At 30.4% G+C, this 18,931-nt stretch overlaps 2 protein-coding genes across 2 annotated transcripts; both read left to right on the forward strand.

Annotated features, from left to right (window-relative positions):
* The first annotated feature begins 729 nt into the window (after nucleotides 1–729).
* On the forward strand, nucleotides 730–2,857 carry LOC106364255 (transcription factor MYB13). The gene is made up of 3 exons (XM_013803873.3): nucleotides 730–1,017; nucleotides 1,141–1,270; nucleotides 1,750–2,857. Exons 1-3 carry the CDS (start codon nucleotides 885–887, stop codon nucleotides 2,594–2,596), a joined length of 1,110 nt encoding a protein of 369 aa, XP_013659327.1. The 5' UTR covers nucleotides 730–884; the 3' UTR covers nucleotides 2,597–2,857.
* Nucleotides 2,858–11,071: 8,214 nt separating this feature from the next.
* On the forward strand, nucleotides 11,072–18,406 carry LOC106364256 (disease resistance protein RML1B-like). The gene is made up of 5 exons (XM_048739753.1): nucleotides 11,072–11,584; nucleotides 11,769–12,891; nucleotides 13,005–13,301; nucleotides 15,173–15,795; nucleotides 16,216–18,406. The coding sequence occupies exons 1-5, from the start codon at nucleotides 11,208–11,210 to the stop codon at nucleotides 16,889–16,891; spliced, it is 3,096 nt and encodes a 1,031-aa protein (XP_048595710.1). The 5' UTR covers nucleotides 11,072–11,207; the 3' UTR covers nucleotides 16,892–18,406.
* The last annotated feature ends 525 nt before the right edge of the window (nucleotides 18,407–18,931 follow it).

Genomic DNA, 18,931 nt, shown 5'->3' on the forward strand with positions numbered 1-18,931 from the left:
ATATAATAAGTTGTAAATAGTGTTGAACATTATTAATTTAAGATGTATAAATTAATTTTATAATAGATTAATGTATTAAAATTTATAAATTAGTTTAAAGGCTTATAAATCAATCTAAAACAATCTACAAATGATAATAAATAATTTAATAACATTTAATGATATTTCGTGATAAAATCCCTCAACTATTTTTGAATCGTAAAAAAAACTTTCAACTAAATTTTCAACATTATAAGCTCTCAACTTATAAACCGTTAGCATATGTCACTCTCTGTCACGGTTTTTTAGACTGAGAGTAACATATGTTAACGAAATTAAAATTGAGGGTTTATTTCACATGATTTTTAACTCAAAGTTTTTTTAACGATTTATCTTTAGTTGAGGGGTTTAATTACTAAAAACCCTTAAATCTATTACGTTTAATGGCGATCTACGTATTAATCTAATATTCGTCGTAAAGTCATTGAAAAAAGCAAGCAAAAACTTTGACGGGAGACAAAAGGGTACGTGAAGAAAAAAACATATAAAGTGATAAGGGCTTAACGTAATAATACTACAACAAAAACTCTCTACGTACAACGAGTAATAACACATGAAAATAGTAAGTTGATGAGACGTCGTTTTAAGGTTAGATCGATGAAGAAGCATCTCAGACCCCACCCCTGGGACCAGACCCGGCCCGACCTTTGTGTCCTCCCCTTTTAAAACTCCCCATCTTTTCTTCTTCTTCTCCTCTCTTCTACAGCTACAAACCCTCAAAAACACAACACAAGAAAGAAAGAAAGGAAGGGTGGTATACATATCCTTAAAAATATTAATTTAAGATAATTATTGTGGTTAAGTGTTTAATTATACTTAATTTAATTAATATTTGGAGCTAAATCATGGGTCATCACTCATGTTGCAACCAGCAAAAGGTGAAGAGAGGGCTTTGGTCGCCAGAAGAAGATGAGAAGCTTATTAGATATATCACGACTCATGGCTATGGATGTTGGAGTGAAGTCCCTGAAAAAGCAGGTACTTATTATATATTCATTTTGGTTTCTTACATTTTGTCTCTAATCAATTACAGTGGTCTTCTTCTATTTAACTTATAGATTCAATCTACTATTTACAATGCATATATATTTGATACATTAGGGCTTCAAAGATGCGGAAAAAGTTGTCGATTGCGATGGATAAACTATCTTCGACCTGATATAAGAAGAGGAAGATTCTCTCCTGAAGAAGAAAAATTGATCATAAGCCTTCATGGAGTTGTAGGAAACAGGTTTCCATTTTTTCAAATTTTAACCACAGTTATATACATATTTAAAACATTGTATTATTGTGTATTAGAGCGTTATATAAATTCCATATATTTTTATTATTGTTACCATTTTTAGAAATAAGTGTGTAGGGGCTTGGGATACATACTAAACTATATACGTATATTTAATTATCGTTCTATAATCAGTTAAAAAAAACATCAACTTGTTATATGTTTTAGTTTGGCACGGCTGAAGCAATGACTAGCATATAAAGAATCTTTAATGTGCAGTTTCATTCATATCTTTATAATTTTGTTTACTTGCTCGAGCTGTTAAGTAGTGTACATTTCAAGTTAATCGAACATCCACAAAATATAATACAAACGTCCACATGTATACATATTTAGCAAAAAGAAAAGCGTACACATAGACACATATTTGCACATGTACGTGCTTAATGGTTGATGTTTCTCTTATAAAGCTTGTATACGTGTTTCAGGTGGGCTCACATTGCGAGTCATTTACCCGGGAGAACAGATAACGAGATAAAAAATTATTGGAATTCATGGATCAAGAAAAAAATACGAAAACCGCACCACCACTATAATCGTCATCAACCATCAATAACTACTGTGACAATGAACGTGGGCGCTACATCAACTGGTACTGCTGTCCCATCTACCACCACCAATACATCGACTATCGATAACTTACATTTTGATAGCTTTATGAATTCTCCTAACCAACTAAATTTCACCAATGATCAAGAAGCTAATACAAAGATTCAAGAAACCCTTTTCTCCCATAAAACTCCTCTCTTCATGGTAGACCAAACACTTCCTGTCCTTGAAGGAATGTTCTCTCAAAACATCATCACAAACAATAACAAGAAGAACAATTATCACGACACACGAAGAGGAGGAAGAGGAGGCGTTCTTGAGCAATCATTTCTGACAAATAACACGGAAGAATGGGATATGAATCTTCCTCAACAAGAACTGTTTCAAGTTCCAACAATGGTGTCACATTTGTTCAACAACTCTACCAGTTCAAATACCGAGACGGTTATAAGTTACAATCTACCGGCGTTAGTTGAGGGAAATGTTGATAACATCTCCCCACTTGACAACAGCGCTCAAGATGGAGATATGGCTTCCACACTCGAATGTTTAAAGAAGCAAGAACTAAGCTATGATCAATGGATAGATTCACAACAGTGCTCTAATTTTTTCTTGTGGGATAACCTTAACATAAACGTGGAAGGTTCATCTCTTGTTGGAAACCAAGATCCATCAATGACCTTGGAATCCTCCGCCTTGTCTTCTTCTTTTCCCTCTTCTTTTTAAATTATTGTATAAATCTCAGGAGAGCAACTCACGCTAACTTGTCTATATGTTTACTTCTTTAATTTTTTTTCTTAGAGGTTGTTTTCGGATGTTTTTACTTTCAGCATGATGTTGTAATGAGTGTTATAAATTGTTGATGAGGAGATGGTGGTGTGAATGTATGTATGTATGGATGGGATGTATGTGTTATTTGCTAATTTATGTTTTTCCCTAAATCTATGTAATAAAGGACGAAAGCACTACTTCCATGTTGCAAAGCCATACGGCATGTTGTATGCATTCCCAAAGTTCGTTAATAGGGCTGGGCAAATAAACCGAACCCGAAAATCCGAACCGAACCCGACCCGATAAAAATGAATCCGAACCGATCCGAACCCGACATAAAAACCGAATGGATCTTGTTTTATGGTATTTCGGGTTATGGGTATTATCCAAACCGAACCCGAATCTAAATGGATACCCGATAGAACCCGAAACATTCAAAATTTCCAAAAAGAACTTGTACCAAACATGATCTCAATTCCTAATATGTATTCAAAATATATTGAACATCTAAAATAATTATCTATTATATGAAGATTGATGGTTGAAGGTGGCGGTTGAAGGTTGAAGTTTTTAGATTTGGGTTTTATTTTTTATTGAATAATGTTTTTCATTTCGTGAGAACTTGATTTTCGTTTCATGCTTTCATTTATTTGGTTTTCTTTCGATCAATAACTATGTTTACCTTTCACTTGATTTTAAATGATTACATTTGATGTTCCTTTCTTTTTTTTTGAACAGATTTTATTTATGTTTTGGTTACAAAATAGGTAGAAATCAAGTATTTTAAAACCAAAGAACCGATTTTAGTTACTTTTTGGTTACAAAGTAGATATAAATCAGGTACATTTAAACCGAAGAACCGATTGGGACCCGAACCCGAAAGTACATCGGGTTATACCGGTTCTTTGAAGATTTACTAAACCCGACCCGAACCCGATAGAACCCGAACCGGTCCCGAACCGAATTTTCATATAACCCGAATGGGACTGATTTCGATAAACCCGAAAAACCGAAACCCGATTGGACTAAACCGAAACCCGATTGGGACCCCGAATGCCCAAGCCTATTCGTTAACAATGTCTTTAATTTATTATACTGTACAATAAAGCTATGTTGTATAAAATTAATTAAGAGTTTTTAATTTTAACTAAAAATTAGATTTTGATCCGCGTTTTCAAAACGCCTATATTTTTTCCTTTGCAAGTCTCATATAAATGTATCAAATATTTGTAAGTTCATGTTATATATATTATTGAATTTTCATGTTACATAAGTACAATAAGTTAATTTTTCATTCTATTCATATTATTCTCTACGTTTTAAGCTTACAAATATTTATCGTAGTTTACATTACAAAAGTTGACATGTTAAATAACATGATTGAAAGAAATGAGCAGTACAAAAGAAAATGAAGAATAATCAAATCATATGTGGCTTCAAATGAAGAATCATTATGATAGCATGTTTATGTTCATCAGCACATAAACAAAAACCAGAATCATCAAACCAAAAATATATGTATATACATAAAATCTTTACATTCTAAAAAAATTACTAAGTTGAAAGCATCAAAAAGTTAACATCAGAAAAATTCAGTGGCTCGTTTTTTGCTGTGAATGTCATATATATAGTAGATCGGTAACACTTTTAAATGACCTAAATTTCACGATAAACTTTGAAAAATAATATTTTTTTTAATAAATTCTCTAAACATTTTATGTTTATAAGATAATATTATTTTTGGAATAGCTTCGTAGTAAAGAAAAGATAATATCTAGTGAGTGGATTTCATCCGAATTTTGGTTGAAAGATTTGATTATAAATATTTAAATATTAAATGCATGAAATTAAGAGAGAATATATCTCCTTAGTTGATTGCAACAACTTTTTGATTGACATGTTCCACTACATATATTTAAATATAAAATATATATAAGACAAAAAATCTAGGGAGTAGACTACAACATTTTTGGATATAATAATTTGAATATACTAAATTTTTTAAATGTTAAATATTGATAATAAAAAAAAAATACTCATGATTTGATTGCAACATATTCGATTGACATATCTTAATATAATTATTTAAATACTAAATTATAAATAATAAACAGTTATTTTGATATTTATCAGGTTTTGGTGAATATTAAAATGAATATTAAAATTTAAAATTTTTAAAATTATGCAATCATATTCAGTTAGCTAGTTTATGTAGATTATTCAATATAGATAAAACATATTAATTGTTTTGATATTTATATATTTGTTTAGAAATGTTGAATCACCATTTAATATTAACTTCGTTTTAATGTGATTTATTAAACGTTTCTAAGCAAAAATATTTTTTTATATCTATTTTTAGACTTTCATTCAAAATGTGGGAAGGCATTTACAGTTTAATGTTTTATAATTTTGTTCATGTTTTTCATATGGTGACAATATTCCCCATTTTAAATTTAAAAACTCGACCGAATTACCCGTTTTATAGCCGGTAAAATGCTTAAAGGAAGCCAACCGCCGCCATTTTGGCTTCTTGGCACAATAAATCAGTAAAGATTTAAACGGCCAATTTAACAAAATAAACTCTATTACACTGACTAATTACCGAAGAATAACAAAATTTATTTTTTAAGCCAATAAAAAATATAGGCTTTGAGTTTTTTACAGCCCATTTGATTCAACCGAAAGAGCATGCTATATTTATAGTAATCATTCTTGTTGATGAGTTTCACAAAATTTTGATGTTGGATGTTTACACTTTGTAGATATAAAGATCTTAAATATATTTAATGCATAAAAAATTATATGGATTTTTGTATAAATTATTTCTTATAAAATCGAAGAAAAAACATTCTAAATCTTGTTAGGCTCCTAAAATATTGCTAACCACGATTTATAGTAAGATTGTTTATTTTAAAAAGTATTAATAAGGAATTAAATAGCAAGAAAATAAGAAAACATGGTAGGTGTTTTAATAGTATAGATAAATTGGAGGATGTTGGTAAATGGGTAGAAAAAAACTGAGCCAAACCAAATCAAATCGATCAATCCAAACTCAGACCGACCCAAACCAAACCAAAGTATATGTCTAAACTATTTGGTTTAAGATTTTATCAACCAAAATGGTTCGGTTTGGTTCAGTTTAAAAAACTGAACCAAACTGAAAACAGAAGTGTTTCCTTAATTAGATTAACTAAATATATTAATACTATTAAGATGTAAGATACTTAACCATTTAGCCTAAACAATTAAACATAATTCTGTACATTTTACTTTTAAATAAATAGAGGCACAACAAAAAATAAAATACAAGAATATGAATCTCATACATTAACATCAAAACCAAAAATTATATATTATCTTTGTATTAGGTTTGAAAATAATAATATAAAATTATTGGATTGCATCTTCAGAATTTTTATTGTGATGTTTTTATTTACGCTTAAATATGAAGAAAATAATGATTTAGTGTCAAATAATGATTTGTTTTTTTTATAATAGCAGATAATTCATTATCCGCTTGTATAATATTGACTATTAAGTAGATATTACGGTCTAAGAGCTGCATATATCTATATAGTTATCTGAAACTACAATCTACGAGCTCGTAGACAACAGATTGAGTTTTCTCCTATCCATAGATCAAAAAATAAAATTTTGTTACTGATAATTACTCAACCAAAATATTTTTCATATGATTGTTCCTTGCTTATCCAAGTTTTGTATAATTTTTCATATTTTTCTGTTTCTAAAATAATTTATATGAATTGTTTAAGTAGGCCTTCGATATCTTAAGTCCAAAATAGACTAAAAAGAGATTTATGCGAAATAGACAATATATTTGTTTTCCTGTTCTATTTTAACAAATTTCTCTTAATTTAATTGATCGTATCTATTCATTTTCTGCCTTGTCTTATCAATTTATTCCAAAAATATGAACCAAAAAAAATGTATGGCAAAAGAACAATGTATTTGTTTTTTTGTTCTAGTTTAGCAAATTTCCCTTAATTTAATTTATCGTATCATGTTATTCTTTTTCTGCCTTATCGTATCATATAATTTTAATTTTGGTATAAAATATGTAATATCTTATATGTTTAGGTATAAAATATATACCGTTTACAGGTTTTGGTATAATATATCGTTGCAAAAAGGTATTTACGGAAAGAAATGCAAACATTAACCTGTACAAAATGTCTTAAAACAAATTGCTGTCTTACAATTATAAATAGTCTCCAAATTCTCCACTATAGTTCCACTAACAACTCAAACTGATAAAAGAAAATACAAACTTATATTCAGTAAAAATGGAGAAAGTAGCTTTGATATTCATCGGTCTTCTACTTTTCTCAACATGTAAGATTACTTTTTCACTTGCGTCTTATGTTTAATTAATTCATTACTAGCCTCCTCCTCTCAATAAGCATGATCAACACACGTTACACACCATTTCAATTCTCACAGGCACTCAAATTCTTTCGAAGTCTTGCAACACCGATTCTGATTGTACAAAGATCACGTGTGAAGGTATAACAAAAATCAAGTGTGTGCAGAATTCATGTCAATGCGTTAAAGATGGAAACGTGGATTTACCCCTTCAAACCAGGTGTGACCCTGCTGCTTGCGCTGCTTTATGCAAGTCAAAAGGCGAAGAAGTTGGGTTTTATGTTTGTGCTTTAGACCATTGTTACTGTCGCAAACCTCCTATGTAATAACAAGCTTGTAGTATACAATAGAATATCTATAAATAATACTTGATAAATTAATAATCTCTATAAATTAATAAATTTCGCCGGTCTCAATTTGGACAGTTTTAAAATTTAACACAAATCAATAAAATAATAAGATAATATATTTTTAGAAAATTCTATGTAAATGCATGACCCCATTAAAATTATAAATTAATAATTTATATCTATATATATTTTATATAAGTAAGAACCTATTATTATATTATTTATTTTATATTCACAGTGGAATTATCTTTATATTTTCTTAATACTTAATATATTTTTGATGAGATTTAGTAATATTATATCTAAAATCACATTTATAATCTATGCAATATATATATTAAATACGCTAAATAATATAATAAAATTAATATAAATGTCAAAAACTAACAATTAATGTCTACACACTAAAATCAAATATTTTTTTTATCTTACAATAAATATATATATCTTAAAATAAGAATTCTAAATAAGGGTTGGTTCGCAGAGTCAGTATGAGTCTGTATAAGTTGATAACAAAAAAAAAAGAATTCCAAATAAGGAAACTTTTGTAAATTAATATCATTATAAATTAATAAAATTTCAAAGTTCCAACATTATTAATTTATAAAAAATTTACTGTATATATCAAACTTTTGTTATTCACAAATGCCCACATGTTGTCATCTATTTTACTCTTTAATCAAGAGTTAGATAGTATATGTTATCTCAAGTTTTTTATTATATGTATAATAAATTATTAGTTTTTTGTTGAACAAGGTTTTATATTGATTTGTTTTGGGTTTTATCAGTAACAAAAAAAAAACATAAGAACTATACTATTAAAGCAGAATCCTTAGAATTATGCCCTGTTTTTTCCAATTAATTACAAAAATTGCTATTACCTTTTTGAAAATTTTAAATGGTTTTCGGCCACATATTAATTGCACCGGTCAGAAACAATTATTTAAAAACGAATTTACAAGCCCATTTCGGCAGTAAAAAAAAAGCTGGTATTTTCAAGCCTATTTCGACTTTATTAGAAACCTAATCATTTCTACGTATACTTTAAAGATCTATACTAAAATCAATTTATGACATATTTGCTATTTATATTGTATTAGCACTTTAGCCATGCCAAAAAATCTGAATATAATTTATTATTATTACTTTCCATTTTTTTTTGGTAAGACCATCGAAGAAGTTGGATTACTTGTGGGTGGGTTTCACGAATTTATAGACAGAAACTCATTTAAATATTTGATTTTTAATTTTTTATTGACAAAAAAAATTAGAAAACCCTTTTTAAAACAGTAAAACATAAAAATGGATTCAATTTTTTTGTTTGTATTTCTTTTAATCACCTTTTAAAATATTCTACGAAAAAGATATTTGGAATTTAATAGTTTACAATAAATTGAAAATATTAATACACGGAACTCTTTTTAAAAACCAACTCTTCGGAATTACTTTGTATGACTATAAACATCAACACTGTTAAAAAGAAATAGTTATCAAATAACACATAAGGTTACAATTAACAAATATTTAATTTTCAAAAGAAACAAATCGCCGTGCTTTTAAAATGCGAGTCATTATATATATTATTATATTTATATCTCAATACATATCATCCTAAATATATAAAACAACTACTACACATATAACAAAAAAAAACAATTATAAAAATATAAATGTTATAAATATAATATATTAAAATAATATATTTAAGAAAAAGATAATTCTGCGCTTTGAAAGTGCGGATCAAAATCTAGTTTAATTTAAAACTAAAGTCGAATACAGAAAAGCTCAAAGCCAGTCTACATGAAATCCTAACAACCGCACACATCAAAACCAACGGCGGCACTAAAGTGAGAAGGGAGCCAGCCACTCCACAAGAACCGAAGCCAAAAGCCTTTACAAGGAACTTCCTTGAAGGAAGCAACCACCGCAAATGCAAGCGGAGCCATCACCGATCGAGAAACGAGATACGAGAATAAGGAGCAGATCGATCTGGTTCATGACTGTCGCCGTAGCCATACAACGATCTCTCTCGCTTCGCTGTCTTTGTAAGAATCTCCACTAAGACAGCTTTTGATGATTGATTGATTGGATAGAGTTTTTGAGACAGTTTGGTTTGTTCTTTTGGTTAACTCATCTGCTTGTTGGGAGAAACGACGATATAATACAGAACCCAAAGACAAAGAAAATGATGGTGACGTCGACAATGTGTTCTGGAGCTAATTATGAGCCGTATATACGGCCCTCATTGTTCTTTTAAGAGCAGTTAAACACATTTGTGTGACGAATCTGATGATGTCATGGCCATCAGTAGGGATGTCAAATGAGCTTAGTGACCATGGTTTTACCATATTAGACCTAAAACTTAAAGTTGTCCAATTAGACAAAATCCATTAAATATAAATTAGATGGGTTTAACTGATTTGGGCATGGACAGTCCAATAAACACAAGAATCTAGGGTTTTTTAATTTTCGGGTAAATCACATTTTATCGTCAAAACCGTAAATCATGTTTTTCTACCAAAACCGCAAAATCATGTTTTTTTCGCTAAAACCACAAATCATGTTTTTTTTTACCCAAAATATTTTTAATAATGAGATCAGCTCATCAGTAAACAAATTATATAATTAACAAAAATGTTTTTTAAAAAAATGTTTAATGGCCACAAATATTAATTAGATCAAGAATATAAATTTTATTTTTCATATTATTTCTTAATTAATTTTCATATAAATTTATATTACGCAAGGTGCATGTCTTATCCTAGTTATATTTTATACCTTGTGTTACTAAACCGATTTAACAAGTCGTTTACTTTTAGGAGTTTGAACTTGAAGAAATAAAAATGCGAATAGACTTATGATCTTTCTCCCTTCCTATATGATTTAAAAACTACAAGTGTGAAGTGTTAGTTTACTTCCTAATTCTTCTATATATTTAAAAACCACCACTAAAGAACTACAATATACAGTAGAACATCTATTAATTACTACTCGATAAATTAATAATCTCTATAAATTAATAAATTTCGTCGATTTCAACTTGGGCAGGTGTAAAATATGACACAAATCGATAAAATTAATATTTTTAAAATTCCCATGTAAATATATAGTCCCATTAAAATGATAAATTAATAATCTATCTCTATACTTATTTTATATAAGTACAAACTAAACATTATATTGTTGGTTTTATATTCACAATGAAAATACTTCTATTTTCTTAATATTTTAATATATTTTGATAATATTTCATAAAATTATATCGAAAACCACATAAAAATTATATGAAACATAAAAATATACATCAAATAAGATACTAAAATAATATGAAAGTCAAATTTTTAAATTTAAATAATTTATATATGGTAAAATTAAATATTTTCTTAATTTATTAATAAAAATATTCAAAAAAAAAAAACTAAAAAATGAAACTTTGATAAATTAATATCTCTATAAATTAATAAAATTTTAAAGTTTCGAACATTATTAATTTATAGATGTTCTACTGTATATGGTTGTCATTTTGCGTAAATTGCTCAAAGTCTTGACTCAAGAGGTAAAGAACAAGAAACCCTTTATTTTTATTTCATATGAAGGTTGCTCCTTACATAAGTGATAAGTCAACGCGGTTACACACAAGGATCCCTGTTCTTATAATATAATTTCTGCATCTATATCTTTACTGAAAATTATTTGAAGTGAAACAATTGACTTCAACTTCTCTTCACCCTTTTTCTTCTCTTACTTCTTCATTGTCGACTCGCAACTGGAGTTACAATGTCTTTGCGAGCTTTCACGGGCCTGATGTCCGTAAAACACTTCTCAGCCACATGCGTGAACAGTTTAATGTCAATGGGATCACTATGTATAATGATCAAAAGATGGTGAGAAGCGAAGAGACAGCTCCTTCACTCACAAATGGTATAAGAGAATCTAGGATCGCGATTGTGATTCTCTCCAAGAAATATGCTTGTTCAAGCTGGTGTTTGGATGAATTGGTGGAGATATTGGAGTGCAAAAAAACTATGGGACAGATAGTGATGACCATCTTCTATGGAGTGGAGCCATCTGATGTACGGAAACAGACCGGGGAATTCGGGATCGCTTTCGAGGATACTTGTGAACATAAGACGAAGGAGGCAAAGCAGAAATGGATCAAAGCTTTGACTAATGTGAGCAACATTGCTGGAGAAGACTTCCTAAGATGGTTAGTTTTTATTTTCTTATAGGTTATACAAAGAAAATAAATAGTTAATGGTGTTATAAGGGAATGATTTTGTTGAATGGATACTAGAACTCCATGTTATAAACTATTGGTCACAGAGGAAGGTTATCATGTGACTATTTGATGGAAACTGTTGGGTGCTTTCCTGTTCTTTCTCTTTTGTTAGGGCAAATGAAGCAGACATGATCAAGCAAATTGCCAGAGACGTTTCAGATAAACTCAATGCTACACCGTCTAGAGACTTTGATGGCATGGTGGGACTTGAACCTCACATAAGAGAATTGAATTCTTTACTAAAATTAGATGATAATGGAGTTATGATGGTTGCAATCACTGGTCCTGCGGGAATTGGAAAGACCACCATTGCTAGGGCTTTACAAAGTCAAATCTCTAATAGGTTTCAGCTTACTTGTTTTGTGGACAACCTTAGGGAAAACAATCATAGTGGTTTTGATGAACATGGCTGGAAGCTGCGTTTACAGGAGCAATTTCTTTCAAATCTTTTGAATCTTGGTAGAATTAGGATAGGCCATTCTGGTGTGATAGAAGAAAGGCTATCCAAGCATAGGGTGCTCATCATTCTTGATGATGTGTACCATATAAAGCAATTAGAAGCGCTAGCAAATAAAACTACATGGTTTGGTTCTGGAAGCAGGATTATAATTACCACAGAAAACAAAGAGATTTTGCAGCAACATGGTATCAAAAATATGTACCGTGTGGGGCTTCCATCTGATGAACAAGCGCTCAAGATCTTATGCAGATATGCTTTTGGAAACAACTCTCACAACCAGGGGTTTGAAAAGCTTGTACCAAGAGTGACAAAGCTTTGTGATAACCTTCCGTTGGGTCTAAGTGTTGTGGGCTCATCTTTGCGTGGGAAGGAGGCGGATGAATGGGAAGAGGTACTGAGCAGGCTGGAAACTAATCTTGATCGAGATAGCGGAACTATTCTTGATCGAGATATTGATGACGTACTAAGAGTTGGCTACGAGAGTTTAGATGAGAATGAGCAAACGCTATTTCTCCACATTGCAGTCTTCTTCAACTATAAAAGTTGGAATCTCGTGAACACCATGTTCGATGATAGTGACTTGGATGTCAAACATGGGTTGAAGATCCTTGTAAACAGATCTCTCATCCAAGAGACCATTGGATATGAGCATAGAATAGTGATGCACAGATTACTAGAACAAATGGGTAAAAAAGCCATTCAAAAACAAGACCCTTGGAAACGCCGGATCTTGATGAATGCTCGGGAGATTTGTGATGTTCTTCAACATGCCAAAGTAAGTTCTTTCTCCTGCATTTACTATTTTTTTTTTGTTCAGTAAGTGTCATTCTTTAAACTAAACATTTTGCCAGGGTGCTTACAGTTTCTATTTATTTGGATCTTGACTAGGGTACATGGAATGTTCTTGGTATATCGTTTGATATATCAAGAATCAACGAACTATCCATCAGCAAGAAAGCTTTTAAAAGAATGACTGATCTCCGATTCCTCAAAATTTACAAAAGACAATATGACGGGAATGATAGAATGCATATACCGGAGGAGATTCAGTTTCCGTGCGGACTAAGGTTACTAGATTGGGAAGCTTATCCGAGCAAGTGTCTTCCTCCTACGTTCAATCCTCAATATCTTGTTGAACTCAGTATGAAGAATAGCAAGCTCGAGAAGCTATGGGAAGGGATCAAGGTATTGTTTCATAATATAAAATAGGTTTTTATCCGCATTTTCTAAGTAATTTCTCTTATTTTTTTGATAAAGTATTAATTTATAAAAGATATATTTGTGTTTATTTTGTTAATATTCGTTAACCGATTTTGTTAATATTTTTAGTAGTACATAAAAGTAGTTTTGCGTGGTCTTATTTACAAGGTTTTTATAATATAAATTATTTTGATCGTTATACTTTGTTGTAAATGATAATACTATATAATTTTTATTATGATAGAAATGAATTTATATATACAATATACTTAATTTGATTTCACATTTCTAACCCGTTTTAGATATTTTATTTTGGTCATGTTAATCTACTAATAATAGCAATCCCAATTAATTCCAAAGGTTGTGAGTCCACTTATGTTGAAAGGTTGTGTCTTTTGAAAAAGAAGTGTAAAGAGTTGTGTCTTTTCTAAAAGTTCTATGTTGGAAGGTTGTGTGTCTTTTCCAATTAATTTCTAAGGTTGTAAATCCACTTATGTTGAAAGGTTGTGTCTTTTGAAAAAGTAGTGTAAAGGGTTGTGTCTTTTCTAAAAGTTATATGTTGTAAGGTTGTGTCTTTTCCAATTAATTCCTAAGGTTGTGAACTTCAATTATGTTGAAAGGTTGTGTCTTTTGAAAAATATGTGTAGAGGGTTGTGTCTTTTCTAAAAGTTATATGTTGTAAGGTTGTGTCCTTCTAAAAATAGTCTAAAAGTTGTGACTATTCACTAGTATCTTTTGAAAAGTGAGAAGTTGTGAGTATTAGAAGAATGCGACTATTCATATTGAAGGGTTGTGACTATTCAAATAGGCTTTAAGAAATCTATAAATAGTCTCTTCCATGCATTTTTCAAATCAAGTTTTCACTAATCTACTAATAATAAAATGGTGAAAAAAATAATGTCAAAGTTGCAACTTTTCATCTAAACAAGGTGTCTTTTCATCTCAAAGTGGGATTGCTTTAAAAAATATTGGTTTTATTTAAATAATGTGTTAGTTTATATAATAAGTGTTGGTATTTTATAAGAACTCTCCCAAAAATTAAAAAAAAAATATTATAAATGAGACGGATCATATTAACGTAAATCAACATATATTTATTACAATATTCAATTTTCTGAATATTCATTTTCAATAAATAAAGCAGGTAGATAAATATATAAAATAACAATTACCAACATATAAATTATAATTGTTTAAAATTATAAACTAATAATTTTAATATTATGTCTTAAATAGGAAAAAAAATTATATATCATGCAAAAAAAAAATTGCATTTTGTTCAAAAAGTGGTTGAATATAACTATCATGTGAAAAATATATTAAAAAACTTAAAAAGGATGAAGACACAATTGTATGCAATATGTGTTTTGATAAAAAATTAAAGGGAACATTAAGGTTTATAATATATATATATATATATATATTTGAATACTTTGTAAATCATATTTTAATCATCAAAATTAAATTTAATTATTTATATGATTTAATTTTTTTATCAGACATATAAAATTATAAATTATAGATTATAATATATTCTTTATAAAATGAGTTCCCGTGCGATATCGCACGGGGCTCTTTGCCTAGTAAATATAAATTCTAACATTTAGATTAAAAATGAATTTAAATATATTAATATTAATTTGAATATTTCATTTTATAATATTCATTTTAAGAACTTCAAATATGCTAAAAAATACATTAATTTATGTTGTTAGTTACTTCAAATTTATAATAGCATATTTAGTAAAATAACACTTCAGACAAATGCTAGTTCTGTATAGTATATTTAATAAGATAGATATGTATATTTTATCTTCATGTTATATGATTTTCTTTCTTTTTGTGTCTACGTTCAGCCGCTTGCAAATCTCCAGAAGGTGGATTTTTCAGGATCTGTTCATTTGAAGGAACTTCCCGATCTTTCAAATGCAACAAATCTTGAGAAGTTGGATCTAATAGGCTGCGAGAGCTTGGTAGAGATTCCATCCTCTTGTTCAAATCTTCACAAACTACAGAAGTTGTGGGTGAGTGGATGCATAAACCTACAAGTACTTCCAGCTCGCATGAACTTGGCATCCCTTGATGAAGTATTCATGAGAGGATGCTCAAGGTTGAAAAACATTCCAGTCATGTCAACGAACATCAGAAAACTGTGTATATCGGAGACAGCTGTTGAAGATGTGCCTGCATCAACTAAGCTATGGACTCGTCTTACGTCTCTCATTATAAACAAAGGTGGAAAGCTCAAGAGATTAACATATCTCCCCAAGAATGTCACAGATCTAGACCTAAGCTATTCTGATATTCAAAAGATTTCAGATAGCATCAAAGCCCTTCATCAGCTACGGAACCTTAATCTAGCTGGCTGCACAAGACTCGCGTCATTACCAAAGCTCCCTGGCTCGCTCAAAACCGTAATAGCCGAAGACTGTGAATCACTGGAGACCGTATCTAGCTCTTTGAACACTCCAAACGCGCAGAGCCGGACCTGACATTTCAGGGGCCCGATTCAAAATAAAATTTATTAAAATTAACAATAGAGATTTTGTGAAAAAATATTAAATTTTGATTTCACCTAAAGTTTTTTTAAAAATTATCTGCCATTCATACGAACAAAAAGTTATTTCTGAAGAGAAGAGGCTGAAAAGACATAGTAGTTTCAAAACGTAGTTATTTTCCTTTAAATAAACTACCTATAACCTACTTCACATTATTTTATTCTTAACAACACAATCGAAACTTTACTTTTCAAACTTATTTTACATATGAGTTTACATTTATCAGCATACATATACGTACATATGACCAAAAAAATTACAAATAGGGGGCCCCAATAGAGTGGGGGCCCCATTCCAATGTTTCACATCACTCTGTTCAAGCCCGGCTCTGCAAACGCGCGGCTCAATTTCATCAACTGCTTCAAACTAAGTCAACAAGCAAGAAGAGCAATTTTTAAACAATCTTTCTTTATAGGAGTGGCACTCTTACCAGGAAGAGAAGTGCCTGAAGAGTTCGATCACCGAGGAAGAGGAACCTCATTGACCATTCGTCCAGACGGTAACCCTTACAGCGGCTTTGTGGTTTGCGTTGTGATTTCCCCTAAGCAGCAAGAGTTTAGTTTTTCCCAGCTAAAGTGTCGTCGCATAGGCGTAGCTCAAGACGACTTCTATCCAGTTGAAATGTTGGTATACGTAGGTGAAGTCCACAAGTTTCGAAGGGAGCATCTATTTGTATTCGACTCTCGGTTTCTAGAGTTCTACCCATCTGATATGAGCAGAGAGATAGTACTCGAGCTGAGCAGCAACTCCAACGATTTCGATATTATTGACTGTGGTGCCAGGATCTTGACCGACGAGAATGGGAGCAATGAATGTGGCTTAGACGACCAAGTGTTAGAAGAAGAAACTGAGCTTGAATCCAGGGAAGCCTTTGAAGATAGCATCGAACATACAAATGAAGTAGTCTGTTACTCGGAAGAAGTGGACGGTGGAAAACGTACTGATTGTTGGAGTTGGCTCTTTCTCTGCTTCGGTCTCTCCCATTTGACTAGATTTGTTTCGGGAAGAAGACGATAAAATCTGGACATAACTAGGGCAGATGTCTAAAGCTGTGCGATTTCCTAAAGACCATGTCTAAAGCTATGCGATGCTGAGGTTATTGTCGTTGGAGGTTATTGTAGTTAGACTGAAGATATTGTAGATTTTGTTAATTCGGGAAGTGGTTTAAATTTCATTCCACCGTAAAAGTTCATATTCTTTGACCAGACAAAGATTGACTAGTTATCATTTATCAAGATTGAGAAGCCACTTTTAATAAATAAGGAAGGTTTTTAAAGAGAAATTGAATATCGCGTTTTGATGTTGTATAAATATTGGTTTAAGGAGTTGTAAATTACTTATTCACGTAATCAACACAATAATAACACAAGTGCTTCTCAAGAAAGTTGACACATCAGCATTTTAGAGTGTTGTGGAGTTGACAACTCAATTAATGAAAAAACTGTGCTTCCAATGAAAACAAAAGAAACTTAAACGTCACTTTTACATCAAACATTTTCATTTATTCGTTTTATTTACGTTCATAACACTGATAAAGTCAAAGAAAATTAATATCTAACAACTACATTCCCAAAGTGCTGGTTAATCTCTTTTCTTTTATATACTAAGTCTTTCATAATTTCCTCACTGAATCTATTTGTTTACGGTCCTCTACATGTTAGAAGTCACGTTCTTGTGACAGTTGTGCACAAACCAACTCATATTTCTCGACGAGATTGGTGAGCAAGACAACGATGTCTGACAAAACATGTTGTTGTGTTCACATCCACTATCATGAGTAAGATTTTGGCTTGTCCCAGCGTCTTAAAGGCCGTCGCCACTAAAGATCTGACTGTGAAAGTAAATAGAGTTGATGATGTGGTGCTTAACAGGCTCTTGTGTCAATGAACCACAACACAGTCTACATCAAAAATCTATTTGTTTCTGACTGCTGCTCTTTTTCCTGTTCTGTAGAAACAGGTTCTGGCACAGTGAGCAATTGACTAGAATTTTTATATAAGCTTCGTGTGATCTGCCTTTATGCTTGTTAAAGGAGATGAAGATGAAGATTTAAAGGATTTTTCGGTCACATAAAGTTTAGTAGAAAGTCAATACATGTATATACTTGATAGATGAAGGTTCTATTTTTCTTAAGATTTTACCATCATTTATTCGTTCGTTAAAGCAACTCATCCAAAAAAACACTATATGGTCATGGAACCAATTCAAAGAACACATTTGACTGGTCATTTTTACAACTTTATAACCCTTTAAATTTGTCAAACGTAGGGTGATTAGGTTATGGTGTTTCAAAATTCAACAATTGTCTACCAAGAGAAATTTGTTATGCATATTAATAAAATCAGGAATGTGTGGATAGCATCTTTTTGCTCAGCTTATATATTTTGTAATTACTAATGCAAGTGAAACCATAAACGTTAATATTTTTCATATCTATTTAATATTATTTAAGAAATTATTTTAACGCAATTTAATATTTGAAGTTTCAGCATTTAAAGTATATTAAAATATTATTTTGAGATAAACACATAATATTACTCCCTCCGTTTTTTTTTAATATAAGTCGTTTTAGAGAAATTTTTATGTTTCAAATTATATGACGTTTTCGGTTTTCTATGTAAATTTTATTAACATTTAATGTTATATGACTAATGATAATATACTTTCTATTTTATTATTGGTTGATTTATGGTTAGATAAATAATTAATGATATTTTTATTTAAAAAATATAAAAATTAATGATTTTCTTAATCTATGTGCATACTTCTAAAACGACTTATATTAAAAAACGGAGGGAGTAGCAATGTTTACGATTGAATCGTATGTACGATGATAATGAATTGAGTTAAGACAAAAGGAAGGAGAACACCTGGAAAGTGGTCAAAGAAAAAGTGGAAGATGAACGACAGTAAATTAAAAAATAGATTAAACATATATGATATAGGAATATGATACATTGTCATTTCATAGAAATACAATGACACTATTAGAGGACTAAAAATGAAAAAAAAAACATAAGAATTATGAGAAATCTTCGCTTTGGACCAATGTTAAAA

This window comes from Brassica napus, chromosome A9 (genome assembly GCF_020379485.1).
Source record: "Brassica napus cultivar Da-Ae chromosome A9, Da-Ae, whole genome shotgun sequence".
NCBI classification, from domain to species: Eukaryota; Viridiplantae; Streptophyta; class Magnoliopsida; order Brassicales; family Brassicaceae; genus Brassica; species Brassica napus.

What these genes read in the sequence shown, in the direction of transcription:
- LOC106364255 (XM_013803873.3), top strand. Translation starts at nt 885, where the DNA reads ATGGGTCATCACTCATGTTGCAACCAGCAAAAGGTGAAGAGAGGGCTT. An exon ending in TGAAGTCCCTGAAAAAGCAG is followed by an intron (nt 1,018 to 1,140) that starts GTACTTATTATA and finishes TTGATACATTAG; the next exon opens with GGCTTCAAAGATGCGGAAAA. An exon ending in CATGGAGTTGTAGGAAACAG is followed by an intron (nt 1,271 to 1,749) that starts GTTTCCATTTTT and finishes TACGTGTTTCAG; the next exon opens with GTGGGCTCACATTGCGAGTC.
- LOC106364256 (XM_048739753.1), top strand. Translation starts at nt 11,208, where the DNA reads ATGCGTGAACAGTTTAATGTCAATGGGATCACTATGTATAATGATCAA. An exon ending in AGCTATGGGAAGGGATCAAG is followed by an intron (nt 13,302 to 15,172) that starts GTATTGTTTCAT and finishes GTCTACGTTCAG; the next exon opens with CCGCTTGCAAATCTCCAGAA. An exon ending in TTGAACACTCCAAACGCGCA is followed by an intron (nt 15,796 to 16,215) that starts GAGCCGGACCTG and finishes TGCAAACGCGCG; the next exon opens with GCTCAATTTCATCAACTGCT.